General features: G+C 40.5%; 1 protein-coding gene across 16 annotated transcripts; it reads left to right on the forward strand.

Annotated features, from left to right (window-relative positions):
* The first annotated feature begins 43 nt into the window (after positions 1–43).
* FASTKD1 (FAST kinase domains 1) lies at positions 44–20,010 on the forward strand. Of its 16 annotated transcripts, none has more exons than XM_056349964.1 (16): positions 44–1,064; positions 4,443–4,532; positions 5,486–5,994; positions 6,363–6,431; positions 7,276–7,401; positions 8,582–8,983; positions 10,161–10,271; positions 11,449–11,580; positions 12,619–13,105; positions 13,895–14,009; positions 14,740–14,868; positions 15,617–15,748; positions 16,335–16,448; positions 16,719–16,860; positions 17,911–18,025; positions 19,026–20,010. In XM_056349964.1, exons 3-16 carry the CDS (start codon positions 5,660–5,662, stop codon positions 19,113–19,115), a joined length of 2,499 nt encoding a protein of 832 aa, XP_056205939.1. In that variant the 5' UTR covers positions 44–1,064; positions 4,443–4,532; positions 5,486–5,659; the 3' UTR covers positions 19,116–20,010. The 16 variants fall into 16 exon arrangements, with proteins under 16 accessions (XP_056205939.1, XP_056205940.1, XP_056205943.1 ...); XM_056349965.1 differs by having other exon boundaries at positions 4,446–4,532; XM_056349968.1 differs by lacking the exon at positions 44–1,064 and adding an exon at positions 2,680–2,762 and having other exon boundaries at positions 4,443–4,537.
* The last annotated feature ends 1,068 nt before the right edge of the window (positions 20,011–21,078 follow it).

Here is a 21,078-nt window from a genome sequence, read left to right on the forward strand (position 1 = left end):
AGGCGCCGAAGCGGCTGGGGGAGGGGGGCACCCGCCTCCTCGAGCTCGTCAGAGGCGCTCCGCCCCCTCCCGCCCGGCGTGCCGAGGTGGCTGCCGCCCCGCGCCCCGCTGGGCCCTGCCGCCGGGCCCTGCCGCCTGAGGCGAGGCCGGTCGCAGCGCGGGAACGCGCCGGGGTCGCCGGAGCGGCTGGAGGCCCCTGCCGTGCGCCTGCAGGTACACTAGCGCCTTCCAGACAGGCGTGCCCGGGGCTGGTGCCGGCCTTCCAGCAGGGCAGGCTCAGCAAGACCCCGGAAAATGGCCAAGGGAGCGGTAAACGAAGCGTCCGAAACAGTACGGGAAGGGCTTAGGGTTACTCTAGCAGCACCTGGCACACGTCGTTAGGCGCAGTAAAAAACTAAAAATGGGAATTTGGACCAACTGTATGTAAAAAAGAGTTCCTGATAATCCTGTCCCATAAGTCTGTATTACCAAAGTTAATTTAAAATCTTAAAAACAGGGACGTGAAAGTTCAGGACAATGCATAAAGCTGTGAGCATCTTCAAAATTCACTAAGACACAGAAGTACGTACCTCCTCTGAAGAGTTTTGGCTCAGACCAGTGGATACTGGAGTTGGTAACTGTACGTAACAGGAGGTAATGTAAGTCCTGTGACTAGCTGAAAGCAGGAAAACAAATTTTCTCCTGAATTTCTAGAAAAAATTTCAAAAATTGAGAAATGGCCACCTGTGAGTTCTGAAATCCTGAAGAAGCTGGTGACTGCATTTCCGTTCAGTAAAAATCAACACCGTCTTCAGCACAGCGTGCTTTGATAAATCTCTTTTTCTACCCCTATGTGTCCAAGATTAATTTCATCTAGCATTTTTAATTTGTCTTAGGCATTATTATTTCATCCAAATGTACTTGACAGGTCAAAAGTGAAAAGTACAGCATCTTGTAAATGAAAAACCGTAGGATTTGCGAAATCCCCTTTACATGAATGTGGAATAGTTTTCTTCTGAAGTGGGAGATCAGATGCTGTGGAGTTCTTACATAGGTTTGCACAAGGCCTGAGATTCTTGAATGAGGTAAGTGCCACTCTTTGAGATCATCTGACAGGGTTTGGGTCTCGCTCTGTTACTTGCGTGCCTGTATAGACTGTAACTAAGGTGATCTGGATTTGCAAGCAGAATGGGTGCAGGAGCTGTTCCAGTTACAAATCTTAGAGTTAGAAAAATTGTTACAAATCCAGTTAAAAATTTTACATGCTATTTTTCTAAAACACTACATACCTATAATAAATAAAGCAGGGGCTATTTTATTAGTTTGAATGAGTTCCCTATTCATAAGCATTCAACGTATGAGGTACACATGTGATCAACAACAGACAAGTAAATAAACAAAACCTTTGATAGCCACAGAACAGCTGGTCAAATTTGGTCATGGTAATAGTCCTGGTTGTGAACAATCTAAGATTATTATTCTATATAAACGTTATTATCAATGGTGGTGAGAAAAGGTCTAGAAAGATGACCTGAAGCTGTATGTATACAATGTAAGCAATATACATGTTACATGTTAGATTTGTGTTCCAGAATACTTTTTTTTTTTTTTGCAAGGCATAAAAAACTATAGTGTAATATAAAGCAACATTAATTCCAGTACAGTGAATCCAAACTCTTGAACTTGACCTTTCCAGAATGTCAGTCCCCTTGTGATCTTTCTAGGCATGGAAGACTTTTTTTCCCCTCAGAATATGTCATGTAAATATTGATTTAGTAGCATGACCTTAACAATCAAGATGACCTTGAAACTGTTAAAGTTATTATTTTTATCTCCTTTGGAAGGTCTAACTGGCTGGACTTCCCCCTTTCTCCCTGCATTTCCTGACATCTCGGCCCGTGGGAAATGCTCTGTGTCGGGACATAGGTGCAGGGACGGACACGGAGGACCGAGGCAGGCGCAGGCGCTTGTTCTGAGCCCGCAGACCCCATCCGCGGCTGGAACGCACCTCTTGTGGGAAAAGGGCTTCCCAGATCGTGTCCTGCGGGCGCAGGGAGGTCTCGGCAGTCGCGCAGACAGCACCGATTCCTGTGCGTGCCTGTTTAGCCCTGCCGGGTGCCGGACTTTGCCGTCCCAGTAGCCCTGGCTTAGGGCAGCGGCAGCAGGCGCCGCACACTCCGCGGGGCCGACAGCCGGTGCGGCGGCCTGGGCCTGCCGGCAGCTCGGCCGTGCCCCCGCCCGCCCCGCCCCAACTCCCGCGCCGCCGGCCGCCCCGCAAGCCGCCGCCACTTCTCCGTCGGGCGTGAGGCGAGGGCGGCGGGGGCACCGCCCGGCTCTTGCCCGCTGCCGGCCCGCGGGAAAGAGGGCAGGCTGGGCCGCGGCCGAGCCAGGCGGTTCCGGGGGTCGTGCTCGCCGCTGCCTGGCGCCTACCCGCGGCGCGCTGCGGGCCCAACCGGGCCGCTTGCCCTCTGCCTGGGGGCGGGGCCAGCGCGGCCCTGGCCGCCCCCTCCCCGCCCGCCGCCCCGCGGCCCGTGTGGCGGCTCGGCGCCCTGCCCCGCTCTTGCAGAAGCGCTTCTGGGTCACGGTGGCCCCGCGGGGGAGCAGGCGCCGGCCCGTGGTGAGCTGGCGGCGGGCGGAGGCAGGTCGCTAGGCAGGTCGCTAGGCAGGCCGCTAGGCAGGCCGGGCCGCTGCTGGGCCGCTGCTGGGCCGCTGCTGGGCCGCCTGACAGCGGCGTGGTGCTGCCCGCGGCGTGGCTCACGGAAACTGAGGCGGATTTGGCAGAGGTGAAACACCTGCACGGCACAGGCAGCTCTCTTAACACTTCCTTGCTTAAACCTTTAATACTTTCTATACGTGGGGAGTGGTGGGTGTCCGCGTTTTCTGCTTTGTGGAAGACTTCCTGGCTCGCTGTAGTTTGTAAGCCATGAGCATGCTTACTGTGTTTCAACTGTTAGGAAATTATGCTAAAGAATTTCTTGTCCTTTTAGTGTATATTTTGCATGATAAGTAGAATACTTTAGAAATAGTTCCTTAAGTACATACAATTTCCCTATTTTTAATCTATCTATGTTTTAATATGTGTGTATTTGTAAGTTTCAAAACATCTAGTGTTTCCTATTTGCTTCCTTTTTATGATACTAGAATTAATTGCAATTTAAAATTGCATACAGGTTTGTGATAAATCACTTACATCTGCTAAATACTTCCAGAAAGAGAAATACTTGGAAACTTCCTGCAGAGTGTTTTAGATGGAGATCCTGGTTCCCAGTCATTAGGGTAGGGGATGCAGGGTCCGCTGCAGCACGAGTAGGGGAAAGGATGTGTTACCTGGGCTAACAAGCAAATTATATGAGCATGAAGTTTTTATGTTCTCTTCAGGTATCTACTTCATCCTGGTTTCTGGCAGCTTAGTTTGCCAGTACTGTGGGGACTAAGTATCAATATGCTCTCAGAAGTTTTTGTCTGATGCTGTCTTAATTCTCTGTAACAGGATTAAGAAAAAAACCCTGTTTGCAGCTAGAACTCTGGACACGGTCATACAAAAAGGTTAAAAATTTGTGCTATTTTTCATGCTGTGCTTTACTATCAAATCATTGTAGGGGAGATGCTTTTTTCCTCTTTAAATTAAGTAGTTTCAATAACTGGTAACTCTGTATTGCAGCTTCTCCTTAGAAGCTGTTGGTAGAACAGTCAGTCACTTCCGCTTTTGATTATTGTTACTGTATCTGGTTGGCTCCATCAACATGAATCTGCATGGCAAAAGGGAACAGAAGAAGTATTTTCAGTCAGCTGGAAAATCTGTAGGGTAAAAAAATTGTCAAATGTTCTGGTAAATGTGGTTGATCTAGTACTTGAGACTGTGGAAGATTACTAGACTGTGATTTAACAGTGGCTTGACCAACCTTTGATCTGTATTTCAGCTTATTATATACATATTATAAAATCTCATGAGAAGACCCAGCTACTTCTAAAAGCGTGTGGCTGCATACTAAGAGGGAAAAGCCAAAAATACTTTTTATGGAGATTACATGGAATAAATACTGTCACACAACTGTTCTCAGTGATGAAGTGAAATAAATTCTTTGTAAAGACAGCTGCCATATGGAACAAATAGAAGCAATAAAAGCAATCTCTAAAAAGGGACCATAAAGCAAATTATTATTATAAAAGGTACTTAATGTATAATATCTAGGAGATTTGCATCTTTTATTTTTGTATGCTTTTATTTTGCACAGGGAAGAAAACATTTCACATTACAACATCAAAATTAAAATGACTTCATTTTAGCTTTCCTTGTATCTGCCCCAGTGTCAGCAACAGCAGTGCAGTACAATATGTCATTTGACTTTTTATTCTGTGAAGGTGACTGTGCAGACATCAGAAGAAATCCAGCTGTATCTAATTTTGTGGAATGGTTTCACTACCTGACATAGACTGCCCAAATAAGTTTTTTTCTTTCTCAGTAGACCTAGTATGTGCTGCTGCTGTTGCCTGGATAATGTTGCACTGATGGAATCATGCCTACAGTTGAAGAGCATTCAAGTTTGCTGAAGGTTCAGTATGTTGATAATTTTTGTTGTTAATGGTTATATCTCCTAAAGCAAGACTTGCAGATTTTTCAGTGGTCTCTGTGTTAAGGGAATTTGATGGGTCTTTTTTGTTGTACCGTGACATTTACCAGCAGTAGTTTGTGTTCTGCAGCTTGGAAACAGTTTTGTAGGTTGTGGAATACACGTGTGCTAGCACTGTGTACAAATTGGGGGATATATTAAGAAAAAAAGTCAATGCTTACCAGATTTCAATAGATAAAGCTGTAACTGCCACTAGAATTTGGGGAATTATGTTACTTTTCTTTTGTGCAGTGGGTGATTTCAGCTGATGCGTTGCGACCGATCCTATATTACAAAGGTGGTCAACCTTCCTGACTAGAAGCCACATACCAAAATTTTTATGTGTTTACAAGACATAGACCACATCTCTTTTGTAAGAGAGCAGAGCAGGAAGGAAACTCTGGGAGAGGCTTGTAGACAGGGTGCAGTAGATATCACTGTGGGATGGATGCATCTAGAGAGCCAGAGGAATCCAGTGATGCCAGCTCAGGAGCTCTTGCCACTTTATTTCCTTTTACCACCAATAGTTGTGTTTTCTGGGAGTACCTGGACCCAAGTTTGGGATTATGAAGTGGCCTAGTGAGAGCAAGCCTCACTTGACTTAGTCGTGCAGTGCCTGCATGTTAAAAAGCTCAGCTTTACCTTCTTGGTAGTAGCATGATAGCATACGTGCCTTTGAAAGGAGGGTTTCTAAATTCGAAAACTTGCCAAGTGAGCTAACTTTTCTTAGTGCTTGTGAGCCTGTCAGTGTTCATTGTTGGGAGCTTCTCTGGGAATAATCCAGGCTGTAGGTTCTTCTCAAGCTTATCTTACTCAGAACATTAAAAGGTAGAGATGTTGATTTTCAGCTAGAAGTTGTGACTGTACTTAACTGCTTTAATTCTGTCTCATTACAGGTACCTCAAAATTGAATTCTTCTTAATATAGTGACCATACAGGATGAAAGAAGAGCGATCCTCTGTTTTTCAAATACATGTGTTTGTTCTTCATAACAACATGGTTTACTGTGAAAACTGAAAGAAGGATCTTTTTGAAAACTATCTTTAAGGATAGCTGGTAGGCATAGCAAAATGCTTTGTTTGAGGCAGGTTTGCCTGCATACACTGAGACTTTACCAAGCTCGAACTCTGAGTAGCGATCTGCTTTTGAGCCAGATAAATAGCTGCACCCATGAAGATGAAGTGTTCAGCCTTGTTGAAAGGAACAAGACCAGGCTTTCTGAAAAACATGTGGGAATTGCGTTAAACGTCCTGTGGCAATTGCAAAAGAAGAGGCCACTACTCTTAAGGACTAGTGACTATATAAGAAATCACTCCCAGTTTCTTACTCTTTGCATTTTAGCAGAAAACAAGGTGGAACACATGGAAGATGAGGCCGTAGTGGACACCCTATATAGTATTCTGAGGTAAGCAGCATTATTTTGGATCCCACATATATACATGTTGTATTTGGTAATAAAAAGAGATGGAATTTTCACTGCAGAGCCATCCTATAAGGAAACTGGGAGACAGCCCTGTCCCAGCTTCTGTACTTTTGACTGTGTGACGCAGACGACTTAATGTCTTGTGCTTCAGTTTTTGCGATGCAGGCAGAACTGATGTGTTTTGCACTCCCAGTAAACTGAATTGTGATTATTGATGCACAAATATTTATAATCTGTTTGAATGGAGGGAGCAATAGAAAAGCAAAACATTATTTATCATAACAAAAGGACATATCTTATTTCTTTATAAATGCTGAAGCAAACTTCAAACTTATGTCTTGCTTCTGAAGGCTCAATGTTGAAGGCCATGATTCTCTGACAGATGTGCTTGTTACAGAAGCATGGAAAAGACTGGAAAGGTAAGTGCTGTATTGCTACGCTTTGTGAAAAGTTGCAAGCGTGATTTGCTTCACGTGAGGCTACAGAGTTCTCAAAAAGTATTTACAAGATGTTTTAAATGTTACCTATTTCAAATATCAGTTATGTTTTTTGAAGGTTTCGGGTATTATTTTTATACATACAGAGGCCTTGAGTATTGATGGATGTTGGTACACAAATGCTTGAGAGATTCAGATACTCCAACAACAGGGACCAACAATTAAGGTTTTTAAATACATGGTCTGTGTAAATTTCTGTGTTTGAAGTAAATTGCAAGTTTTAATATTTACAGTTGTATCTTAGTGCTTGCTGTCCAACTTTTAAACGGTTTATATTGTAATTTTCATTCTTTAATCTCAGGTTAATGGCAGAAGGAATCTAGTGTCGGTCTTGGCACTAGCATCACAGGCTTGCCTCTCCCAGCTTAACCCCTGGGGCATCTTGACAAGTAGATCAATTCAGTATAGCTTGAACACAAAATGATATTCAGGTAGTACATTGCTTGCATTCATTTTAGCTATTTCACATCATTGCTTGACTATGTAATCTTCATAGATTTCTTAAACTGCTCTGGTTAAATGAAGAAGTTCTGTTTTTTTTAGAGCTCCGTATGAGCAATATTCTTTAATATGAAGTACATAGGTGTTTTGGCTAAGTCTGTGCTATCACTATAGGTGACCAAATAGAAAATGCTTAGGTAACTTGTTTCCTTGTTTTGTATTTTGATTATAACCTTGTCTTTTATGTAGTTGTTGAAGTAGATTTTTGTCTTCAGGTATTCACTAGAATTAAAAGGGAAATACTCTTTCTTTGATGTCTTGGCAGGCTTAGTTTGCCAGTTCTGTCTAAATTTGCACTATGTTTATACAAGCAACGCAGACATCGCAGTCCTGTAATTGGCAAAGTAGCTCATATTGTGGACGTGAAGCTGGATTCTATACAGGATATAAGGTAAGTGTCAGAATGAAATTGAGTAACAGGAGAAGCAATATGTCACAATTGCTGGGCTGCCTTTGCTTAACGGTTTTCCTTTTTTTCAACTAGAGGTTGTTTTTCTGCTGTTTGGGGTTTGTGGGAAAGAGGTGATTTGTATTCGGGTGTTGATTTTCATGGACAGGTCTGCTTAGGTGAATGCATTTTTCCAATGATTTTGTGTAGAATTTCTTTATAACCCATTTAAACACTGACTTAAAATTAATCTTCCACTTACAGGGGAAAAAACGGCAGATATTGCTTTACCCTGGTTCTAAATTTTACACGGACTTTTTTGAGAATTTAGAGGCTATTGACTCACCAAAAGATATTTCGCTTCCTTGACATTGGTAGTTTCTCTGCTGTGACATGGTTTTAGTTTATACAACTGTGAATAGCAATAAGGAGTCTTCAAGAAATGTTATTTTTATTTATCTTCAGAGAATTTTGGGGTTTTTTGGTCAGGTTGAATTAACCAATTCTCTTGCTAGCATATCTAGTGCATTACCCTAATAGTAAAATTACTTAAAACCCAGCCCTAGTCAAAGAAGTCCAGGCTTCTTTTTCTTGCCTCTGTTTCCCTGGACCATTACAGCAAAGGCTGCTCTTGCTTTTTTTTACTTTACACAGCACCAGCAGTCACAACATTGTATTTTTGTGGATGTGAGGAACCTGCTTATGAAACTCACTGAATGGGACTGCATTTCTTTACAGAAATTACTCTCCCTGTGGTCATAAGTTTTATTCCCCTAGGAAGGGTTTCTTTCTTTAGGAGTGACAATGACTCTTCTCCCCATTCTGTTACTTGAGAATTGTTTAGGTTCCTTTATTTTCCATTGAACATTAAAGATCTTTTTTGCAAATTAGAATCAGGCAAGTCAGGGCCTTGCCTTAGGCAAAATGCTTTCATTGCATGCAACTTTGTAAGGGATGGTTGAAAAATCCCAATTGTTTCAGAAATTCACTGAAAGTGGAATTTTTGCTTTAGTAGGAGAAATAGGTTTTGCTCATTGTTTTTTCTGCATTAGATTTAAAATTCCTTTTTATGCAGAAGCCAGCAATACCCTAACGTTCCTTTCTTTGCATAGTCTTATTTAAGAAATCTAAAATTTATTACTCATGTTCAACGTTTAAGTGTAAAATCTTTTAAATTTTTTAGGATCTTGTCAGTTTTGATGATCAGCATATCTGATGTTATCTCACAGAGTTTTCGAGATCGATTACTACACAAGGCTGGACAGCTCTTGGAAGAAAAGGATGCCGTCCACTTCAGCTATGCCAAAAGAGTACTACAGTTTCTTCAAAATGTTAAACTGAGATACCATCATCCATTGCTAGAAAAATGCAACCAGATTTTCCTTAAAAATGCCTCTGGTCTTGATATACGCAGTATTAGTCTTATTCTTGGACTGTACGAGCAGCTGGGTTTTGACAGTGCTGAATTCCGCTTGGTTGCTAAACAGCTGCTATCTGAAACTATAAATGATCATTATGATCCTGAAACCTTTGCAAAATTATTTTTTACTCTTGGGCCTATGGCAGGATCCAAGGTAAGGGAAAGGTAAGTTTATTAACAATTTTGTCTTATTTATGATATATACATAGTCTTGCACAGAAATTAAAAATGTACTGCTGGTTGGAGGAATTTCTGAGCCTATCTATGAGCTAAGCATTTGGTTTCCTAGTTTGGAGCTTTGTAGCAGTGTGTTATTAAATTATTCATACTGTCATAGCAGTTTGTCTTAAAACAGTTGCATAGAAAGCTAGATACAGTCAAGGGGTATGTGAATGCTGTTATGCAAGGTGATCTTGTAGCTTTGTCTCTTAAGACTACAGCCTTCCTTTCACAGTGGATGGTAGTAAAAAAGCTTTCTGTCTTTCCCCTGAGAAATACACATGCAGTGGTATGTGTTGCTTTTTCCTTTTTAAGACTGGCAGTAGCTGAAACAGCCTGAGCCTTGTCTTGTTCCAGTTTGCTGTACATCATATTCTATATGAAAGGTTGTCAGCAGGGAACACTTCAGCGTTTATTTTGCAATTAGAGCATAATGTTGTGTGGCAGATTTTTCTCTGCCTGTGTTTCTTGTGCTACAGAGTCCTATTTAGGGGTGGTATTAGTCATGGGTCTCTCAAAGTGTGCAGTTTTAGGCGGGATTTGCTATGTTAATTACAATTGGTCATATTTTCAGACTTTTCTTCATGAACATTCGCCTCTTCGGAGCTCTGGGATATACTGCAAGCCTGTGTTGGTTTTGCCATAGCTGACTTAGTTCCAAAAGCTTTTCCTAGATTTTTTTTTTCAATTTATTTTATTTTTCATAAAAATCAGTGCTGAGGTAGAAAAATTAATAGGCTTTATTTGCCCCAGAACCAGTTCAGCTCATGTTTGATTCTGTTATCGGTAGCTTGCTGATTGATTATGAATTGTTTAGTGTCTTAGAGTACCTTCCCTACTTTGTGTCTGCTTTCAGAATTATTGGACTGGCTAGTTTCTAGCATCAGGGCAGTATGTACTGATCTAACACACTCACATCTGGTTTATCTGTGCCATATAAATCAAGTGTTTAGGAGAAGGTCCACAGAACAAAGGTCTCTAATTTGGGGGAATTTGTTTTCCTGTATTTCCTGGAGTAGTCTATTGGTTCTTTCCCTCCTAGACAGAGAAAATGGCTGCAGTCTTTGCTGGAGATTTTCAACTGTTTTGCTTTGGAGAACAGATCTTTTCTTCTCATCTTTAGGTTACTAGTAACTGCAGAGCACATGGCAGAAGAATTTAGCAGTCACCAAGTATTGGTAATACTGAAGACGATGCAGAAAATGAAATGCAGAAATACTCATCTACTCAAAAAGTAATTTTTTTTTGTTACTACTAAGAATTTGTATTCTCTAGGTAAACTACTTCTGTTTAATATGGAAAACTATATAATATCCAGTAAATTGGAAGTAGAGAGTGTGTCACTTGCGTACATGTGCATATATACTATATATATAATGAGCTGTCACAGATTTTAGAATATCACAGTTTGACCCAGAAGTAATTGAGGCAGTTCAGGAATTTCATAGAAGGGCATTTTAACCCTACTGAGTTGATGTAATAGGATTTTTGGCTTGTTTACAAATACGTGATCCTGTTTGAGTAGATTTAGCCTCAAACAATTACTGTAAACTTGTGAGACAAATGAGAATGTAGTAAGTTGCAGAGAATGTGTCCTATCTAGGAAATCCTGTCACTGATGTGAATTGTTTCTTCATTGTGCCCTACTTTGAACTATCAAGTCTTGCATCTTTAAAAACCTGGGCCAGATTTTCTGCATTTGTAAACTGAACGTTGTTTATAGAGAGAGGTAATATCTTTCGTACAGTGAAGGGAAAAGCAGCTGAGGTTTTGGGCACAGAAGATGTAGCATCAGATATAAGTCACAGATGCAGCAGAGTTAAATGCAGCTTGTGAGCAGTAACTGGATTGAAAGTAGTTATGTGAAGCAAGTAGGCCCTTTGAAGAAAAAGGGCAAGGAGCAGAGCGGTATCGAAGGGAAGACCAGGTGAGTTCATGCTTGTTCTTGAATCTCCCTGTCTAAAGAAGATCTTAAGGTATTATCTTTCCCTACAAATCTAGCCCCCTCTTGCAGCTTTAGACCACCATAGTTGTAGCAACCTTTACTGTTCTGTAGCAACCTCACCATTATGCGAGTACCACGGTGCTGAAGCTGGTGTTGCTGTTCTAGTTTATCCCATTCTTGGTCTGCTCTAAATGTCAGGGATTTCAAAGTCTGCAATGGAAATTATTAGAGTGAAATAACTATTTTGCTGTGATGAGGGCTTTAATTTTGTGATTCGCTAAGTGGAGAGAGCCTGCTGTGTCTTGGAACACTGTCAAAACTGGGGTGGAGAGGAGTGTAGGTGTGTGCAACCCTCCACCTGGATACTGTGCACTGCAGGACACCCCTTCTTCATGTGGGATGTGGGGTTTTGCAATATCTTCTGTGTTAGCATAATACCATGTCATTTTTTTCTCTTTGTATTCAGGATGACTTCTGTTCTGCACAAACATTTGGATAGCTATCATGTATTACAGTTGGTAAAGTTAACACAGTACTTGGTGGAGTTGCGTTGCCACAATCTGGAGCTCTTTGCCAAACTAAAAATGTTACTATATGGGTAAGTGTGTATTCTTGGAAATTTAGCATTTCAGTATTAAAGAATTGTCTACTTAGTATTTTAAATAACAAGCTAAAGATGTTAAATTGTTTTGTTTCCATAAAATATGAAAATATAACAAACTGTTAAAAGTATTTGATTCTATTAAACACGTAAATCATAGGATAGGAAGTGGATATTGTCTGGCCATAGACCTGATAGTATCTGTTAAAAGGTGTGATATCTTTTAAAAATACGTTTTTTTGCCCCTCACCCTTTGGCTGCTGCAGTATAATGACACCGAACAGGAAATTTTAACTGTTACTTTATAGGAAGGGTAGGTATTAATGTCATCTTCGATCTTTGAAGGAAAAAGAAATGAAAAATATACAGTAAGTATGCTATGTTTGGGATAAATGAAAGTGTGAAGCAGAAGTACTCTTCTTTTGAAGAACTGACTAGTTACTTCTCAGGGTTGTACAGTTGCAACACAGAAAGGGAAACAATTTCTGGAATTGTGGGAGAAGAGATTTGCCACTGTTGCTTTCATTGCTCAGCTGCTGTAGGAATGCAGTGCCCTGGCTGTGCATGTTTTTAGTGGATGATGCTTTCATGTTCCTCAGGCACCTCAGAACCTGGTGCTCTCCAGGACAGAAATCACGGAAACTATCTAGGCCCAGAAACCCACAGACTCCATTCACAGAGGTGGACCTTCTGCCCTTGCTAAGGACTTCTGTGTTTATCAGTAACACTTGAAGCCTCACCAGCTGACTGAGATGCTCCCTGTCATCTTCCCTTTTTCTGTTTTGAATAAATTAGAAGGAAGAAGTTAATCTCAATGAAAAAAGATGGTAGTCACTGACTGTGAATTTCCACCACATTGTTAATATTCTACTTATTTTATATATATATATAATATAGGTATTATATATCTACTTATTTTTATGATGTGCAGTTTTTGACTTTTAAAATAGAATTTTTGTGCCTGTAAAATATTTGTTTAAACATTTGCGCTTTGTCCGTACTGATGGTCTGTTTTTATTTCTGCCTCTCTTCCAGATTTTTAAAATCAAGTGTCATACCTGCTGATACTGCTGCAATAATTCGTGGTCTGGCCATGCTTCCTTCCTTTCAAGTGGAGGAAATCATTATAAACAAAGCAGCAGCAGTTCTGCCTCAGTGCAGGCTCCATCATTTGAATCGCATTGCTACAGCTCTTGTCAAATGGAATCATTATGACCAGTTGCACTGGCAAAAAAGTTCTGAGCTATGTGTAAAGCTTCTGCAAAAACTAAATGACTGTGGATTTCAGAGGCTTCAGAAAGGCAACAACTTAAATCTTCTGTTGGAAGAACTTACACATGTGAATGGAGAGTGGTTTGAAGAAGTCCTCACTGAGGAAACTATGGCCACGTGTCAGCGCTTGATAGACCAAATAACATGGGCAAATGTTCGACAGTTGTCTTTTTTTCTCATAAAAACAAACCACCGCTGTCCTTCATTACTTGACAGAATAGCTTGTGTGACTGTTGAAAATATAGACAAGGTATTACAGTTTTTCTTTCTGTACTGTGTAAGTTATTCAGGAAGAAATTACAGGTTAGTAGTAAATGTGTTTCAAAGCACAATCCACACAATGATTCTAAAAGTTTACTTCAGTCTACCTGATTTGGAGCTCATGATTTGCTGTGTTCACTCGAAGCTGTTTTGCTTCTATGTATATTATTTTGCACTTACTTCTCTTTAATTTTCCTTTCTTATTTTATTGTTCAGTCAGTTTGTGTTAGGTCAGCCATAATCCTTTGTGTTCAGGTTTACATTTGACCATCTTAAATACTTTTTTTTTAAACTCTTTTACAAATAGTCACATCACACAGTGTATATTTTTACATTAGTCATTCTTGTGGGGATTTTCCCAACAGCCTGTCTTTTTGGTCAAAATTACTGCGTTTTCTTCCTCCCCACCCCACCCCCCTCCCCACTCTTCTCAATTGCATTTATATAGATGTTTGATTTTATTTTATGAGTTTAGTTTCTTTAAGACAAACCTTTTTAAAAGCTTCTTAAAGTCTAAGTATACAGAAAAACTTGTGTCATCCACATGAAACAGATACTGAGTTTTAGCCATAGCTGTAATTTTAATGATTTCTGGTGTTTGGGTTTTTTAATATATTTTTCTCCAGGAAAAGTTGACCAAAAATAGGTATGTAGAAAATGGTTTATCTAGACTTAAATCTCCCAATTCTGAATGAATTATAAACCCTGTTTTTATTGTAAAGCAATATTAGGATATGTTGCAGTGACTTAATTTAGGATCTCTTTTTTTTTTTTCTAGATCCACCCCTCTGAAATCTATATTATTCTCTTCCTCTTCTCTGCTATGAATTATGACCCTCCTACCAATGAGGAGTTCTTTGAGAGTTGTATCCAATATCTTACTTCTAACTTGAGTAAGTACATTAGACAAAGATATTCTGACATCAAATAAATATAATTGGAAGCTATTATTTGTACTGAATAAAAATGGGAATAGAATGGGGGGGTGGGTGTGTGTTTTTTTAAAAAAAAAAAAACAAAACAAAAAAGTGTCTTATCACAAACACTGCCTACTGGGGTTAAAGCATGACAAAGAATCAATGTTTGCTTCTGTTGGGTTTTCTAGCTTCATTTCACCCTTTAAAAATTACTGTTGATAAGGGACTAGCAAGGTATCTTGAGCACAGTAAAAAGTAAGTCAAAATTCTGATTAATTTGCTGTGCTGTTATTGTATAGGATTGTTGTGGCATTCCCCAGGAATCATCATTTGGAGATAGGATACATTTTGTAATTCATCACAAAGAAATGGCTAAGTTGTAGAGGAAATGCGTAAGGACTTTTTTTTTTTTTTTTTTTTTTTTTTTTTGGTTGATGATACAGCCACACAACTGTGAAAACTTGCTGTCTACTAAAATATTGTGGAGTGACCTTTTTTAAAGCTAACTAGTTTCCTCCTGCAAAGACCTGGCAAGAGTTACTTTATGCTTTGGTGCAGTTAGCAGAGGTGGTCCTTAATCTACATATGGGTTCATTTAGTACGTTAAGAGAGAAAATTGATGATTCAGGAGGCCAGGGGGTGGGCATTGCAAATGCTTTCAACTTTGTTATGTGTTAATGTGGATTTCTGTTTGGTTTTTTTAAAGGTTGTTTTGAAACTTACCGCTTGGTGCTGCTTGGTCATGTTCTGGCTGTGGCTGGGTATTTTCCTCCAGTTCTGATAAGAAGGATATTTGATGTTTCTTTCCTAAGCAAATTGGATGCTCAACTTGCAGGTAGATACCTGTCGCCCTGATGAATTTGATTATGTAGCATTTGGCATAAAATGGAATTGTAGACCTATATATGACTTGAGTAGAACTGCTCTTCGAACAATTCCATTTTCTGGAAAGACCCCTCTATATAATCTAGTCATTTTTTGAGTGCTAAAAGGGAAGGTAAAAACAAAAATTTGTGCTGTGTTTTCAAAGTACAGCCTTGTATTCCAAATGAGAGGAGCTCATTTGAAACAAATTCTATAGTCAACTTACTGCACTCAGTATGTAATAATTCTTCAATTTTATTGGAAATAAAATTACATTAGTGTGGTATTTATTACTACAAATAGTCACAAAGTTCAAGAAATAATGTGGGGTTCTTGTCTGCAAGAAATGAGTCCTGTCGCTCTCTTCTCTCTCGATAAGAGACTGAGTGTTTTTCTGACTGCTTCTTTCTACCAGTACATTGTTTGCTGTCAGTATACTGTTGCCATTTTGCCTTCAATCAATTCATTAGAAATGAAACGATATAAGAGAGTTTAAATTGCTCCTTTCTTCTGTCTTGCTGTTGTGCAAAACTGTTATTTTTTCATTTCTTCCTCAGGTATTTTGAGAACCTTTCTAAGATTCTGCAGCATGAATTTTATAAATGCCGAAGTATACAGATATTTGCATCTCTAGTAGAGAATTCAGCGTTAGCTATTTGGTTCAGTGTATTGGGTTTCTCACATTGCAGTTCATACCTTTTTTATTTTGTTTAACTTAGTCCTGCCTGATACCGTAAAACAGAGGGTCCGCTTATGCCTCATGAAGTTGAACAGAGCAGTCTGTCTGGAATGCCCGGAGTTTCACATCCCTTGGTTTCATGAGCGCTACTGCCAAGGTGTCTTAAGTAACAGTAAGTAATTTAGGAGAGGAAAGGCCACCCTTGTTACTATTAACCTATTTTCAACAGTCTGCTAGACATTTCTTCTAAAATGCAAAGTTGGTATCTCCTCCACTAGTTCTATTGGGGAAGATCTGCTTTGCACTCCATCGAACTCAGCTACTTTATCTCTGAGACTGAAGGTGTTTAATGGAGCAAGGTATTAAACCATCTGCAACAGACAGAGAAGTGACAGATAGTGTGGTGTGCCTATAATAGATGCAAAATAAGTAAATATTTAAGTGTCTAAGCATGATTAAAAGCAAACAAAATCCAACAGGTGACACCTGAAACTGAAGTGTTTATAGTATGTGAATGAGAAAACCTGGGTTGGAAAGTCTGGAGTTGAAATTCATGCTTCATAGGCACCTGCCACTTTCCACCCAAAAGATGATCACATGGTTTTGGTTTCTGAACTATGATGGAATAACACCAGGTGTCTGTGGAAAAGTTTTATTTCAGTAGGTTGGATGTCAAAAATGAGGTGTCATAAAGTGCTATTTTCAAAACTTTGGCTGTGGAAGTTTTGATGTATGAATTCTTTATTTTGTCTTCGTAGGCAGTGGGCGAATACATCCACTGCGACAGCATGTTCACAGAATGCTGACAGAGATCTTAGGAGGAAGCCATTATGCAAGGATATCTGTTCTCACACCATACTGCTATGAAATAGGTGAGAAATTAATCCTCTGAGGATTGTTATGGAGACCTGTGGTATCACTATTATCACTAAGATTAGGAAGCCCCTGGGCATGTGGACATGAGATACTGCAAAGAAGAAATTGCTTTATAAAATACTGTTTCTAAGTTCTGCGTAATATAAATAATGTAGGGGATCTCTAATTATGGTTATCACTTAGTTTTTCTACAAGTAAACACTGTACAGCTCAAATTCTTCCACTTTTTTTTTGTCAGTGAACAGATTTGTTGTGTTGTCTTGCAGATTTCGAGTGCGTTCTGGATGAAAATAAAAAGCCTTTTTCCTATGTGGCTCGGAATACACCGTTGGATGATGTGGAGGGAGCATATTTGCGACATGACATCGAAGATGAAGGGAGAAAGGCTCTGCCACCAGGAGCTCAGAGGTTAGTACGTCAAATTCTTGCAAGTTAGCTCTTCCAAGCTTCCAAGTTCAGATCAAGTTTTAGCCCATTTTTTTTGATGCTTATGCCCTGAATGGTTGTTGCAACCCTGAGGCTATTTATTTCTCCGTTCCTTTTTTGAAAGCCTTGTGAGTTTTAGCTTTCCTAGGTGTGGTGGGTTGACCCCAGCCGGTAGCTAAGCTCCTACCCGGTTGCTCACTCGCTCCTCTGCAGTGTGATGGGGGAGAGAATCTGGAGGGCAAAAGCAAGGAAAAACCCTCCTGGGATTGCAATTAAGATGGTTTAATAAGTGAGGAGAAGAAAGAATTAAATTTTAAAAAGGGAAAAGAAAACAATGGATGTAAAAGCAGTCACTCGCCACCAGACCAATGCTGGAGCAATGGCTTCTTTGGAAAAACTCTCTCCCATTTTATTGCTGAGCGTGATGTTATATGGTGTGGAATACCGCTTTGGCCAGTTGGAGGTTCCAGCTGTGTTGCCTCCCAACCTCTTGCCGATGCGAGCCTCTACACTGTGGGTGCAGAGTGAGAAACAGAAGGCCTTGTTGCTGTGCAAGCACTTTTCAGCAATAGTCAAAATACCGGTGTGTTATCAACACAGATTTGGTCACAGATCCAAAATACAGCACCATATGAGCTGCTGTGAAGACAAGGAACCTCGTCCCAGCCAGACCCCGTGCACTAGAGCAGACAGGCCACTCCTGAAATGTGTTTCATGAGACTGGAGTACTGTCTTTCCTCCCACCTCTTCAAATGTAAGCCCTGAAAATGCTGGTTAGCTGGTTTTGCCATTTGAACAAAAACAGAGGGAGGAAATTCTTTTTCTGAATCGTGTGAAGTTCAAGTATTTCTCGATCAATACGAGGAAAATGTTTTGTCCAGTTTCAGGAAGTTGTTTGACTTTCTTTTTTCTATGAATTGCCAGGTTTATCTAGTAGTAGTCTTGCAGCAACTGTCAAAACTGAACTAGAAATACCACTTCTGGCTATTCAGATAGGACCTGAAAATAAATGCACATTTTTGTTGTTTGCAGAATTGCTTTGGAATTTCTTGATTCAAAAGCTTTTAGCAAAGATTCACATCATCTGAAAGGAGAACCTGCAGTGAAAAAGCGACACCTGGAGATGCTGGGGTACAGGGTAGTTCAGGTGAGCAGTCAGCAACATTTTATGTCCTTTCTGAGTTGTATTGATAGTGCAGATTGATACTTCAAGACATTTAAAGTATTTTTTAAGATTAGAGATAGTTTTAATAGTTACAAGCACCTATTGGGTGAGAGTGATTTTTGTGTTTAGGGGGGAAGTTGCAAGCTGTTCTCAGGATGGTGTAGGGACTTCATAGAACTTGCACCTCCTCTTGAAAGCGGTTGCAGCAAAGAAGTCAAAACATCTCAGTCTTACCTTACTGCAGGCAAACTAGCAATCTCAGGGTAATGACTAAAAGGGAAAAAGTGAAACAAGTTTCAATTCAATTCATCAAAGATTCCTACGCTAGGAAAAAGATTGAATGTGATAGATGGTTACAGCAGCTGCAAGATGGAATATGGATGCTGTCTGTCTGCTGCAGTAATAGTGCTGTGACAGGGAATAGTGGCCAGGGATAATGCACAGCCATCAGCATAGAAATGTTTGGGTAATGGAAGCTCATGACTGCAGGTTTTCCTGCATATTTAATTACTCGCTCTTAATTTTATCTGGAGTTCTTCCTTAAGGTTATAGTTGTGTGGTTGGTTTCTTTTTACCAGGATAATCATCCTTTCGCGCGTTGCCCAGACAGCAAATGTTGTGCTACTGATAGACCATTCCAGTTTGATACATTGTTACAAACTATAGTGACCTTGGATTTTTCTCTGGATTTGGGTTTCGAAAGGTGGGAGATTGTATGAGTTGTCAGAGCCTGTATTGCGTGGGCACCTGCTTTACGTCTCTGCAATTATGCTGCTTTTTGGAAGCAAACTGCCTGTTTGAAAAAAGAACCTTACACTGAGAAATTAACCTTTTCAGCACTAGAATAAGCCTAGCTTTTGGAAGGACACACAGGTGATAAAATACCTTCAAGTGGAGAACCAGAGCTGTCAGAGAGCCTTTGCTTGTAAGATGGTGTATGGTGTATACCAATGTTAACACTCTGTATGATTCCATTCTACAGATTCCTCACTTTGAATGGTATTCTATGGTTCTGTCAACAAAAGGTGAACAGCTAGAATATCTGAGAAAGCATCTATATGGAATACAGTGATGTCAGACATGCAGTCAAAAGTACTTTTTATACAAACACTTTATGTACCATTACAGTTCCTGTAATCCTTTCAAATTGTTTTGTAATTTGTAAAACAAATTGTAATTGTTTCGAAAATCTCTTTAGCTGTGTGTCAACTGGACCAGAGGGCATCAGGAGATTTCATCCTCAATTTGTTGCAAAAGGCAGGTCACAGTGGGCCAGGAAGATGTGGTAAGGATGCTTAAAATCTCCCATTATCTGGAAGTCATTCTTTCAGTACACGAGCCTGTGACAGTTTTGCCATAAAATTACATTATTATCTCCTAAATAAATAGCACAGAGGCTTAGGCAGACATAAAACTGTCCAAAGAAAAAGTTGGAAATACTCTTGGCTGTGAGAGAGGAGGCAGCGGATCTACTGGAAACTATGTCTGTGCGCCAGCATGTGACAGAATGAGCAATAGGGATCAAACAGTATCTGTTCTGTGAAACCAAGAAACCGAAATGCAGATTTACTAAGAATAGGACTGCTATTCTAGCCATTCTGTTCCCAGCTTCCAGAACAGAGGTACTGTGGGTGGGGAGGGTGTTGTGCAGTGAGGAACCTCCAGCTGCTTCCACCCTGTGATGTGGCATGTGCAGAAGTATGGCTTGAGCCTTCTGGAATACCTTCACGTACATAAGATGACCAGTTCTAGAGGTCTGGCAGCCACCCAGACCCTTGAACCACCTATACTGCGGTTAAATGCAACTTGGAAGGGATACCTGAAAGATTTATACGTGATAAGGACAAAATAATGCTTGTGTTAGACATAGGCTGTTGTTAGCAACTGGATAATTAATTGAATTTATTATTATGGCATTATGCATTGGACTAGCCCCTGCTAACAGAAATAAAACAAAATTAGACAAACTGTCTAACCTGCCTGTTCTGTAAATAAGACAGTGTGCAAAAGAACAAATTAAGCTGAAAATTGAAACCAAGAATCAAGACCAAGAAGAGTCTTTGGAGAGTGACAACAACCTTGGTTACTGGTGGTGAAAAATATTGCTGGTTTATCGTGTTGCAAAACCATCTGTGTTACTAGGCTTCCCGTGATGGTGCTCAGCCAGGGTTTGTGTCAAGAGGCATAAGGTACTGCGATGGAGAAGGAAAAAGTGGAAGAGCCAGGAGAAGGTTCTTTGCAGAGCAGTAACTGTAGAGCAGTTGTACTTCTGCAGATCAGCCCATTTTCAGCAGCAGCCATGCTGTGACCACAGCTGCCGTTACCTCGTGACGACTGCTAGCTCTGCCCATCTCTCACACACAACATACGGGCGTTTTCCTGCCTTTTTGGTAGAAGCAATAGATGTTCTTTTTGCCAGTTCCTTTAAAACCTGGCAGAGGTCAGCAACTGCATTTCTGGATTGACCGTTATGTACCTGGCTGTTGCGTTGGGGTTTTTTTAAACTACTCAGTAGTAGGAGAAGGTATTTTTATTAACTCAATACAAAGCAGGACACTACTGAAAAGCCAGGGGAAAACTGACAGAACTGATCTAAGCTGCAAGGTGCTTTTCTTCTGAGGCAGCCGTCACAGTTCTGGGATGACTGAAAAAACTAGTAGATGGTTGCTTATGCTATCAAATGGACAAGGGCTCCAGTACACAGAAGACGAGTGCTTTGAGGAAACATCATTGAAGACACAGCACATCGACTATATGCAGATTATATTTTGTATGAAATGGAGAAGACAATCATAAATAGAGGTTAGGATCTCAGAAGGTGAGCTACAAATCAGAGGGCTCTTGCATAACCCTGCTTCTGTACAGATGGCCTTCAGGGAGCAACCTTGGAGCGTAAGAAAGGTGGCGGGGGCTGTAGTGATCAGTCGTGGGTGGTCACGCGTTGAGCTGAACCCTGCTTTTCAGGTAGCCATCAGCCACTCTGTGCTAAGCCCAGTATCTTCAAGTTCAGTGTGGATGAGTATTGACAATGGGAA

The sequence above is a fragment of the Falco biarmicus genome, chromosome 8, assembly GCF_023638135.1.
Source record: "Falco biarmicus isolate bFalBia1 chromosome 8, bFalBia1.pri, whole genome shotgun sequence".
NCBI lineage: Eukaryota > Metazoa > Chordata > Aves > Falconiformes > Falconidae > Falco > Falco biarmicus.